The sequence below is a fragment of the Moschus berezovskii genome, chromosome 22, assembly GCF_049115385.1.
Source record: "Moschus berezovskii isolate FMDL1 chromosome 22, NW_MosBer_1.0, whole genome shotgun sequence".
Classification (NCBI taxonomy): domain Eukaryota; kingdom Metazoa; phylum Chordata; class Mammalia; order Artiodactyla; family Moschidae; genus Moschus; species Moschus berezovskii.
In genome coordinates, this window is record NC_142481.1 from 12069455 (window position 1) to 12080875 (window position 11421).

At 48.7% G+C, this 11421-nt stretch overlaps 1 protein-coding gene across 1 annotated transcript; it reads right to left on the reverse strand.

Annotated features, from left to right (window-relative positions):
- Positions 1–1402: 1402 nt before the first annotated feature.
- On the reverse strand, positions 1403–7288 carry ZNF575 (zinc finger protein 575). Its single transcript, XM_055411998.2, has 4 exons — positions 6856–7288; positions 6478–6575; positions 5947–6058; positions 1403–5487 (listed from the first exon to the last, which is right to left on the reverse strand). The coding sequence occupies exons 1-4, from the start codon at positions 7055–7057 to the stop codon at positions 4829–4831; spliced, it is 1071 nt and encodes a 356-aa protein (XP_055267973.1). The 5' UTR covers positions 7058–7288; the 3' UTR covers positions 1403–4828.
- Positions 7289–11421: the final 4133 nt, after the last annotated feature.

Consider the following 11421-nt stretch of genomic DNA (forward strand, 5'->3'; position numbering starts at 1 on the left):
TGCTGAGCAGCCTGCCATCCTGCGGCCCGTGGTTTTCATTTGTCTGGAGCCTGATGCTGGAGATTCCACAAACCACCTCACATTCCATCCTCCCCACCTTTCAAATCTGAGCTCAAATAGTAGCTCCTCAAGAAGACCTTTCCTAACACTCTATCTAACAGCATATGCCAGGTATACACTCATAACGAGCTTCTCTGGTAGCTCAGCTGGTAAAGAATCCACCTGCAATGCAGGAGACATAGAGATGCGGGTTTGATCCCTGGGAAGATCCTCTGGAGGAGGGCATGGCAACCCACTCCAGTATTCTTGCCTGGAGACTCCTATGGACAGTGGAGCCAGGCAAGCAACAATCCATAGGGTTGCAAAGAGTCAGACACGACTGAAGTGACTTAGCATGCAAACACTCATAATACTGTATCTTTGGACTTCCCTTGTGGTCCAGCAGTTATGACTGCATCACCAAAGCAGGGGGCATGGGTTTGATCCCTGGACAGGGAACTAAAACTTTTGGTGGGGCCAAAGAGAAAAAAAAAACCAGCCCTTATGTATCTTTATCATAGTTGTAACTTGGTTTGCTTATGATTAGATTCACCAGTCTTTTCCTTTACAATTTATACTTTTTGTGTCTTAAAGTTTCTCTGTCTCTGAGGTTACTAAGATATTCTCTTTTATTCCCATCTAAATGCTCCAGAGTCTTGTGTCTCAAACTTAGATCTTAAATCACTAGCAACTTCATTTTTGTGTATGCTGTAAGGTGGAGAGCTGTATTCATTTCTACACTGCTGTAACAAATTACCAAGATCACAGGATTTAAACAATACAACTTTATTTTCTTTTTTAAGTTATTTTTTATTGGAGGCAAATTATTTTACAATATTATATTGGTTGGTTTTGCCATATATTGACATGAATTCGCCCCGGGTTTACATAAGTTCCCCCTCCTGAACCCCCCTGCCACCTCCCTCCTCCCTTTATCCTCCCTGTGGGTCATCCCCACACGCCATCCCCGAGCATCCTATAACATGCATCGACCCTGAACTAGTGATTCGTTTCACATATGACAACATATGTGTTTCAATGCCATTCTCCCAAATCATCCCACCCTCACCCTCTCCCACAGAGTCCCAAAGACTGTTCTATACATCTGTGTCTCTTTTGCTGTCTTGTATACAGGGTTATCATTTGCATCTTTCTAAATTCCATATATATGCGTTAGTATACTGTATTGGTGTTTTTCTTTCTGGCTTACTTCACTCTGTATAATAGGCTCCAGTTTCATCCACCTCATTAGAACTGATTCAAATGTATTCTTTTTAATGGCTGAATAATACTCCATTGTGTATATGTACCAAAGCTTTCTTATCCATTCGTCTGCAGATGGACATCTAGGTTGCTTCCATGTCCTGGCTATTATAAACAGTGCTGCGATGAACATTGGAGTACATGTGTCTCTTTCACTTCTGGTTTCCTCCGTGTGTATGCCCAGGAGTGCGATTGCTGGATCATATGGCAGTTCTATTTCCAGTTTTTTGAGGAATTTCCACACTGTTCTCCATAGTGGCTGTACTAGTTTGCATTCCCACCAACAGTGTAAGAGGGTTCCTTTCTCTCCACATCCTCTCCAGCATTTATTGCAATGTGGACTTTTGGATAGCAGCCATTCTGACTGGTGTGAAATGGTATCTCTTTGTGGTTTTGATTTGCATTTCTCTGATTATGAGGGATGTTGAGCATTTTTTCATGTGTTTGTTAGCCATCTTTATGTCTTCTTTGGAGAAATGTCTGTTTAGTTCTTTGGCCCATTTTTTGATTGGGTCATTTATTTTTCTGGAAACAACTTTATTTTCTTACAGTTCTGGAGGTCAGTAAACCAAAATCAATCTAAGTTGGGGTAAAACTTGGTGATGTCTGGGCTGTGTTCCTTCTGTCTTTTAAAATTTATTTTTATTTATGTATTTAAATTTTTATTTTGCTGTGTTTCTTCTGGAAGTTCTAGGGGACAATCCATATCCTTGCCTCTTCTAGCCTCAAGAAGCTGCCTGCATTCCTTGACTCGTGGCCCCCCATCACTCCAGTCTGTGCTTCCACTGTCACATCTCTGGCTCCTCTGCCTCCCTCTTTCCCATGTAAGGACCCTTGTGATTATATTGGGCCCACTGGAATAATCAGGATAATTTCCCATCTCAAGATGAGATCCTTTGTCATGTATGCAAAGTCCCCTCTGCCGTGTAGAAGCCAACACAAACTCAGGTTCCAGGGATTAGGACGTGGACGTCTTTGGGGGACCATTATTCTGCCGACCACAGGGTCTCATTTAATTTTCTTATCTCTCAGCTCATTTGCCGATTAGCTATCCTTCCCTGGCTTGTCTATGGCTGGGACTGGCAAACTACAGTCCACGGGCAGAATCTGCCCACCAGCTGTTTGTAAATAAAGTTTTATTGGAACACGGCCACGCTCATCCTTATATCCTGTGTTTGTCTGCCTTTATGGCACAGCAGCAGAGCTGGGTAGTGGTGGAAGAAGACGCTGTATGGCCTGCAAAACCTAATAAGATCTACTGCCAGGCCCTTTACAGAAAACATCTGCCAACCTTTGAGTATACAGGTGGGGAGCATCTCCTGACAGGACCTTGTAAGCACAGGTCTGTTTCTGAGCTCTGAGTGCCCTCCCTCCAGCCTCATTACAGCTGTGTAATCATTCTTCGTGGTGTTGGAGAAGACTTTTGAGAGTCCCTTGGACTGCAAGGAGATCCAACCAGTCCATTCTAAAGGAGATCAGTCCTGGGTGTTCATTGGAAGGACTGATGCTAAAGCTGAAACTCCAATACTTTGGCCATCTCACACGAAAAGTTGACTCACTGGAAAAGACTCTGATGCTGGGAGGGATTGGGGGCAGGAGGAGAAGGGGACGACAGAGAATGAGATGGCTGGATGGCATCACCAACTCGATGGACATGAGTTTGAGTGAACTCTGGGAGTTGGTGATGGACAGGGAGGCCTAGTGTGCTGTGATTCATGGGGTTGCAAAGAGTCAGACACGACTGAGCGACTGAACTGAACTGAATCATTCTTTGGAGGGGGGGAGGTGAGGCTCCCCTACTTGTTCAAAGTGGACTTGGCTTCTTTACCTTTTTTTTTTTTTTAAACCTATATGTTGTACAGTGCTATTTCTAGACAATATTTGGCTACACCAGAAGATAGTGGAGGACAGGGAAGCCTAGTGTGCTGCAGTCCATGGGGTCGCAAAGAGTAGGATACGACTTAGCCACTGAATGACAACCAGGTCCTAGTTGCAGCACGTGGGCTCTTTGATCTTCATTGCAGCTTGTGGGATCTAGTTCTCTGACCAGGGATCAAACCTGGGCACTCTGCATTGGACACATGGAGTCTTAGCCACTGGACCACCAGAGAAGTTCCTTGGCTTCTTTCTCTTGTTTTTGCAGCTCTGGCTGGTGTCCACCCCCCTCACTAGACCAGGTCTGTCTTGTTCACTGCCCTGTTCCTAACACCCTGTGCAGGGCCCAGCTCACAGTACCTGCCTAATACATGTCTGGAGAATGAAGAGCAGTCCATTGTTAGCTCAGTCATCCTTGTTTTATAGCAGGAGAAACAGACTCCAAAAGGGGAACCATCTTTGCCCAAAAAGGTGCTTGTAAAGGCCTTATAATACTCCCATTTGGAAACTCCCTGGCAGTCCAGTGGTTAGGACTCAGCACTTTCACTCCAGCAGTCCCTGGTTGGGTAACTAAGGTTGCGAAAGTTGTGCAGTGTGGCCAAAATTTAAAAAAAAAAAAATTCCCATTTTATAGATAAGGCATCTGAGTCCAGAGAAATCACACAGCTTGTCTGAGGCCCTGAGGCTTTTAAGTAGCAGGTAAAAGATGGCTCCAAATCTTGGGCTTAAAATTTTTTTATACTACTGGTAGTACACCCTTTGCGCTTGCCTTTATGATTTAGTATACCTTGGGAATTCTACATGTCAGTACACGCAGAGCTGACTGTCCCCCCTGCAGCCACGTCTTCCATCGTGTGGCTGCACTGTAATTCCTCAGCTGGTCCCCTATCAATGGGCACTCAGGTTATTTCTCATCTTTGGTACTGCCTTTGTACTGCAGTGAACATCCTTAATCTTATACCCTTCCCCCCCCGCACCAAGTGCTAGGATATATTCTTAGACGTGGAATAGCTGACATGAACATAGACGCATTCAAAGTTCTTTATACCTATAGTCGGGGGTTCCCTGGTGGCTCAGACGGTAAAGAATCTGCCCACAGTGCAGGAGACCCGGGTTCAATCCCTGGGTCAAGAAGATCCCCTAGAGAAAGGAATGGCTACCCACTCCAGGATTCTTGCCCGGAGAATTCCATAGACAGAGGAGCTTGGTGGGCTACGGGAATCCATGGGGTCGAAAAGAGTCGGACACGACTGACACACACACACACACACACACAGTCAGTGGCCAAAGTGGAGGCACTAATTTAAACTCACAACAAGAAGGAAAGCTTGTCTCCACACTCCTCAGCAGCACACAATGCTAGCAGCAGTTTACCTTTTGCCGTACAAATAGGTGGGGCGGAAGCCAGAGCCAAGAGCTTTCTAACCACACCTCCAGGTCCATGGTTTGGGACTCAGTGCAAACTCTTACGGATGTCACTTTGCTTTCCCCCAAACAAGGGATTCCTCCGCCTCTAAGTTTGAACCCAGTGCGGGGCAACTTCCCCTCCCTCCACCTGGAAGAGGCAAGTCCATACAGCCTGGCTTAGAGATGCCACTTCTTTATTGACCGGGGCTGGCAACAGAGGGAGCCAGTGAGCCAAGAGAAGAGCTCACTCCCGCTCCCCGGGGCTCTCCGCCTGGTGGTGGCTGCGCTGGTGAACCAGTAGGAGGCGTCTCTGGCCAAACGCCTGGTCGCAGCTGGAGCAGCGGTGCCGCGCGGTGGCCTGGCTGCCCGGCGCGGTCGGGGGGTCGTGGCACAGGCGATGGGCCGCCAGTTTGGAGGGGAATGAAAAAGCCTTGGGGCAGTGTGGGCAAGGATAGGGGCGGGCGTCAGTGGCATGGTGCGTGTGGCGGTGGGCCGCCAGCTTGGAGGGGTAGCAGAAGGACTTGGGGCAGTCGGGGCATGGGTAGGGGCGGGCAGGCGCGTGGGTCCAGAGGTGGGCTGCCAGCTTGGAGCGGTGGCCGAAGGCCTTTGGGCAGTGCGGGCACGGGTGCGGGCGGGCGCCGCTGTGCGTGAGGCGGTGGGCGGCCAGCTTGGAGGGGTAGGAGAAGGCTTTGGGGCAGTCGGGGCACGGGTGGGGGCGGGCGCCGCCGTGTGCCAACCGGTGCGTGGCCAGCTTGGACGGGTACGAGAAGGCCTTGTCACAGTCGGGGCAGCGGTGCGGGCGCTGGGGCGGGGGTCGCCGGCGGGGTCGGGAAGGCGCCCGCGTGGAGGCAGCGGGCTCTGGAACAGACTGGCTGGGCTTCTGCGGCGGGCCCTGGTCGGGAGCTAGGGGACAGGAGGGTTGGTGGGCTCCAGAAAGCAGCAAACGCCCTGAATCTAGACCTGACTCACCGTAGACCTTGACATTCTAGTGTATCTGGACACCTCCAGGGTCATATTGAGGTTCCCCAAATGGCTTGATCCTGTTCCTCACCCACTGCCATGCATCCTCCTAAGGCACGCTCCAGAGTTACGTCGCTGGAACCCCAGACCTAAGCTTTCCCAAAGCCACCAAAGTGTCCGTTTCCAGTATCCTCCCGAGTGATAACCCTGAAATCCCTACAGAGGATCACTGAGGTCCCCCAAAGACAACCTGGAGGATCCCCCAGAACGTTGCGTTCTGGGGATCTGAAACAGTTATCACCCTGGGCCCTCAAACTGTCACCCTAAGGTTCCCACAATACGTGACTCTCTTGGCCCCAATTCCTGAAGAACGCCCCCTACCCCGGGTGGAGACGCCCTCACCTTCTCCTTTGGTCACAGGCTCCTTGTCAGTGGGACTAGGCTCCACGCCCCCGGCCGCAGACTCCGCCTCTCGCTCCAGCATCCTGCTGGCCCAGAAACCTAGAGGGAGGACCTAGGGCGGAAGACGGGGCGACGCCTGGGGTTATCAGGCTGTTGGGGATAGGACTGAGAGCCCATATTCTGGGGTGAGTTTGTTCAGGAGCAGGGGCTTTCACGTCGGGTCCTAGAAGGCGAGGGTGGGTGGAGCCTAAGGGCGCAGTGGGCGGGGTTACGCAACCCCGACCCAGAAGCAGTCCGTTTGGAACCTAGTCCCTGCGATTGAGCCTTTCAGTGGAGTGGGCGGGGCCTCTACAACTTTGACTCCCAGCCGCCCCGGGCGCGGAACAGGCGGGGCCTAAGCCCAGGGTGGGCGGGACCGGCTGCGGATGGGTGGAGCTATACAATTACGACCCGAAGTCGGTTGCTTAGCAACTCTGTCCCAGGGGAGGGGCCTACGCGCTCAGTGTGCGGGAATTCACACCCAATAGGTACCTGTACCAGCTCTTGGCTCAGTCTCAGCCCATTGACGCCGCGTGCACCGCGTTTCAACCCCGGAGTGGAGCTGGAGACGTGGAGAGGAGAGGAGAGACCTGAAGGAAGACACAGAAAGAGCGTGGCTCGTGTGTTGCGATCCAGAGACCCATAATGGACTTCTCCTTCGAGATCGCAAGCGTCCGAGCCTACACGCACCCCTTGGGGTCATGGCATTCGGGCATCAATGCACCCTCCCAAGGCTCAGGCGCCTATGCAGCCCCTCCGGAACCTATGCATCAGGACCCCAATGGGTCCTTCTCCGGGAACCGTGGCGTCCAGGCCCCACTCCACTTCCCGAAGACCCAGGTGTCTGGGCCCGAACCCCTGCCCCCTCACCTGCGGACGGCCCCTCCCTGGGGGCGGGGCTCCGGGCCCCTCCTTTGGCAGCCGTGGCCACTGCTGCGCTGCCTTCGGATGCTGGGGAGCTGCACCACCCGGCGACGGGAGGGAAAAGGAGGGAGCGCGCGCGAGCTGCTGGGCCCAGCCTCATTTCCATCCCCTCCTCCCACGTCGGGCCGGTGGGGGCGTCAGTTCGCATGCGCAGTCGCGGCCCGCGGGGGCTGCTGCGGAGGAGATGGAATGGAAGGAGTGGGTGGGTGCGCCAGGCCAGCGAGTTGGCGAGCAGGCGCAGAGCTAACAGGCCGAAGGACCGGAGGAAAGTGTCCTGCGGCTTGTGGGGCCTACGGTGGCTGACTGGAGTCAAGCACGTGCAGGAGTTAACGCGGGGAAACCTAACTCGGAGATCACTGAGACAGCCTTCTCTTTTTATGTTCCCCTTCTTTTCGAGAATTCCGCTGGGAGCTTGAGTTCCGTCTCGCGAATCAGTTTCGAGAACCCGCCTCCTGTTTTCCCCTGCAAGGCACTGGCAAGGAAAGGGTAGCCATTTCCTCGAGAGAGGACGGAAGCAGGACTCCGGGCTCAGAGGGAGCTGGTGCCCAGTGAAAATCACGTTATTTGCACAGCGCCCGGCACTTTTCGCCGTTGGGTGATTCAGGATTCTCAGCCCCTCGCATCCCAATGCTAAGGCCCTGGGGCAGGGAGGGCGGCAGTGTCCACGTTTCCCGGGCCCCCACGTTCCTGGCTGGAGCTCCTGATGCTAGGCCCAGGGTGGCTTGCTTGGCACCGTTACGTGACGGTGCACCTTCCCGCCCCGCACAGGAATGATGGTGAAGTGCCCATAAACTACCCCCGCATGGGTGGGTCTTCAGTTTGATAATCCACAAGATCTGGCAAACCCTGGCAGTCATGGGAGTTATAAGGAAGGATTATTTGGGCTCATTTCCCCACCCACTCCTCCCAGGTGATTTCTGAAGCTATATACCAGGCCTCCTATTCCATAAAAATCTTTTTATTATGCTTGGTTTGTTTGAATCAGTAAACAAGATCCACACGTTGGATTTGTTTGCTGCGAGTCTTTAGTCTCTTTAACATTTTAAAAGGTTCATTTAAAAGGTTTAAAAGGTTACTGCATGGAAAATGGATCATCGGGAGGCAGAGTGGAAGACAAGTCAGTGAGCCGGCTGTTATATATTAATTATATTATTAACTATTAAAAATAATATAATTTTGTAATACTTGTATTATCATTACAACATCTGATCTTTTGTATCAGAAATTGTCCTGAGTGCTTTATAGATGTTCATTCATTTAATCCTGACAGCAATTTTCTCAAGAGGAGGCGCTACTACAATAAAAATGATGCACAGTGGGACTTCCCTGGTCTAGTGGCCTAGTGGTTAAAAATCTGCCTGCCAATCCAGAGGACCTGGTTTCCATCCCTGGTCCAGGAAGAGCTCACATCTTTCTTAACTTGCTGTGAGACAGCTAAGGCAATGTGCTGCAGCTAGTGAGCCAGCCCTCTAGCGCCTGCGCACTGGCGACTAGAGAGTAGCCTCCACTGGCTGCAACTACAGAAAGCCCATGCGGAGGAACGAGGACGTCATGTGCCCCAAGGAAGACACAGCACAGCCAAAAATAAAAATAAATACATTCTTTTTAAAAAATGAGGCACTGGGATTTCCCTGGTGATCCCCTGGCTTAAACACCATGCTCCCAATGCAGGAGGCTCAGGTTCAAACCCTGGTCAGGGAACTAGATCCCACATGCTGCAACTAAGAGCCTGCACGCCACAACTGAAGATACTGTATACTGCAACTAAGACCCAGAACAGCCAAAAAAAAAAAAAAGGCACTAAGACTTATTCAAGCAGAAAGAAGCAGCGCCAGGATTTGAACCCTTGCAGCCTAACCCTGGAATCCATGTCATTTACCTTCTTGCTTTGCTGCCTCTGTGACTGGGGCAGAGGGCATGATGATGGGAAAGTGATCTGATTGGAGAGGTTAATTCAACAGGGCTTAGTAATGAATGGAGAGGAAGTAGTAAAAGGAGGAAGGAGTCAAGGATGATGATGAAATAAGGAGAGCCACCTCCCTGGGAGCACAACACCTAGAAATTGTTCTGTGCCAGGTGATCTGCCAAACTTTGGCAAGCGTGCACTCATTTGATTTTTTTCTAAATTGAAATATAGGTGCTGACAATAGTATATAAATCACAAGTTTATAGTGATTCAGTTTATTGAATATAAAAGTTATATTCCATTCATCATTATGAATATTGGCTATATTCCCCATTTGTATAGTATATCCTTGTAACCTATCTTACACCTAATAGTTTATGCCTCTTAATCCTCTACCCATGTAATGCCCCTCCCCACTTCTTGCTCCCCACTGGTTTGTACTTATCTGTGAGTCTGCTGCTGCTTCTTTTTTTTGTTGTTGTTGTTACATTCAGTAGCTTGTTGTATTTTTTAGATTCCACATATAAGTGATATCATGCAGTATTTACCCTTTTCTGTCTGATTTATTTCACTTAGCAGAATGCCCTTCAAGTCCATCCATGTCGCTGCACACAGCAAAATTTTCATTCTTTTTTTATGGCTGAGCAGTGTTCCATTGTATATATACACCACATCTTCCTTATCCATTCCTCTGTGGCTGTATATTTAGGTGGCTCCCGTATCTTGGCAATTGTAAATAATGCTGCTGTGAACATTGGGATGCTTGTTATCCTCACAGGGAGGGAGGAACTATTTTCAGCCACAATTTACAGATGAGAAAACAGAAGCCCAGAAGAGGTTAAGTTTTGAGCCTGTTGTCAGCAGTTGGGAAGAGTGATGCTAGTTTCTAATGCTTAGGATGCCTCACAGCTAACTTTATAAAACCCCCAGAGTGCATGCATTCCTTCAAGGGACAGGTAACAGTCTAGAGATTCTGCAAGAACAGTTAATGGGCCCCAGGGCTGAGGAGGTTTTATTTGGTGCATTCTCACAGTAAAGTGCCTGAGGGTCTGTGCTTCTCCCAATGTGCCTCCCTTGACCTTTGAGTATTTCCCTGTGTTTTGTTTTTCTGATTTTTAAAAAAATTAAGGAGGCAAGAATATAAAATGGACAAAAGACAGTCTCTTTAACAAGTGGTGCTGGGAAAACTGGTCAGCCACTTGTAAAAGAATGAAACTAGAACACTTCCTAACACCATACACCAAAATAAACTCAAAATGGATTAGAGAGCTAAATGTAAGACCAGATACTATAAAACTCCTAGAGGAGAATGTAGGCAAAACACTCTCTGACATAAATCACAGCAGGATCCTCCAAGACCCACCTCCCAGAATATTGGAAATAAAAGCAAAAATAAACAAATGGGACCTAATTAAAATCAAAAGCTTCTGCACAGCAAAGGAAACTCTAAGCAAGGTGAAAAGACAGCCTTCAGAATGGGAGAAAATAACAGCAAATGAAGCAACTGATAAAGGATTAATCTCCAAAATATACAAGCAGCTCCTGCAGCTCAATTCCAGAAAACTAAGTGACCCAATCAAAAAATGGGCCAAAGAACTAAACAGACATTTCTCCAAAGAAGACATAAAGATGGCTAACAAACACATGAAAAAATGCTCAACATCCCTCATCATCAGAGAAATGCAAATCAAAACCACAATGAGATACCATTTCACACCAGTCAGAATGGCTGCTATCCAAAAGTCTACATGCAATAAATGCTGGAGAGGGTGTGGAGAAAAGGGAACCTTCTTACACTGTTGGTGGGAATGCAAACTAGTACAGCCACTATGGAGAACAGTGTGGAGATTCCTCAAAAAAACTGGAAATAGAACTGCCATATGATCCAGCAATCGCACTCCTCGGCATACACATGGAGGAAACCAGAATTGAAAGAGACACATGTACTCCAATGTTCATTGCAGCACTGTTTATAATAGCCAGGACATGGAAGCAACCTAGATGTCCATCTGCAGACGAATGGATAAGAAAGCTTTGGTACATATACACAATGGAGTATTTTTCAGCCATCAAAAAGAATGCATTTGAATCAGTTTTAATGAGGTGGATGAAATTGGAGCCAATTATACAGAGTGAAGTAAGCCAGAAAGAAAAACATCAATACAGTATACTAACGCATATATATGGAATTTAGAAAGATGGTAACCTGAACCGTTGGGAAATAGATGGAAAAACAGTGGAAACAGTGTCAGACTTTATTTTTTTGGGCTCCAAAATCACTGCAGATGCTGATTGAAGCCATGAAATTAAAAGACGCTTGCTCCTTGGAAGGAAAGTTATGACCAACCTTGATAGTATATTAAAAAGCAGAGACATTACTTTGCCAACCAAGGTCCGTCTAGTCAAGGCAATGGTTTTTCCCGTGGTCATGTATGGATGTGAGAGTTGGACTGTGAAGAAAGCTGATCGCCGAAGAATTGATGTTTTTGAACTGTGGTGTTGGAGAAGACTCTTGAGAGTCCCTTATACTGCAAGGAGATCCAACCAGTCCATTCTAAAGGAGATCAATCCTGGATGTTCATTGGAGGGACTGATGCTGAGGCTGA

Excerpts from the sequence above, each read along its gene's own strand:
- ZNF575 (XM_055411998.2), bottom strand. The coding sequence starts at position 7,057 with ATGCGAACTGACGCCCCCACCGGCCCGACGTGGGAGGAGGGGATGGAA. Across the intron at positions 6,059-6,477 it reads TGAGCCAAGAGCTGGTACAG|GTCCTCCCTCTAGGTTTCTG; the intron begins GTACCTATTGGG and ends CTTCCGCCCTAG. Across the intron at positions 5,488-5,946 it reads GCCTGTGACCAAAGGAGAAG|CTCCCGACCAGGGCCCGCCG; the intron begins GTGAGGGCGTCT and ends CCTGTCCCCTAG.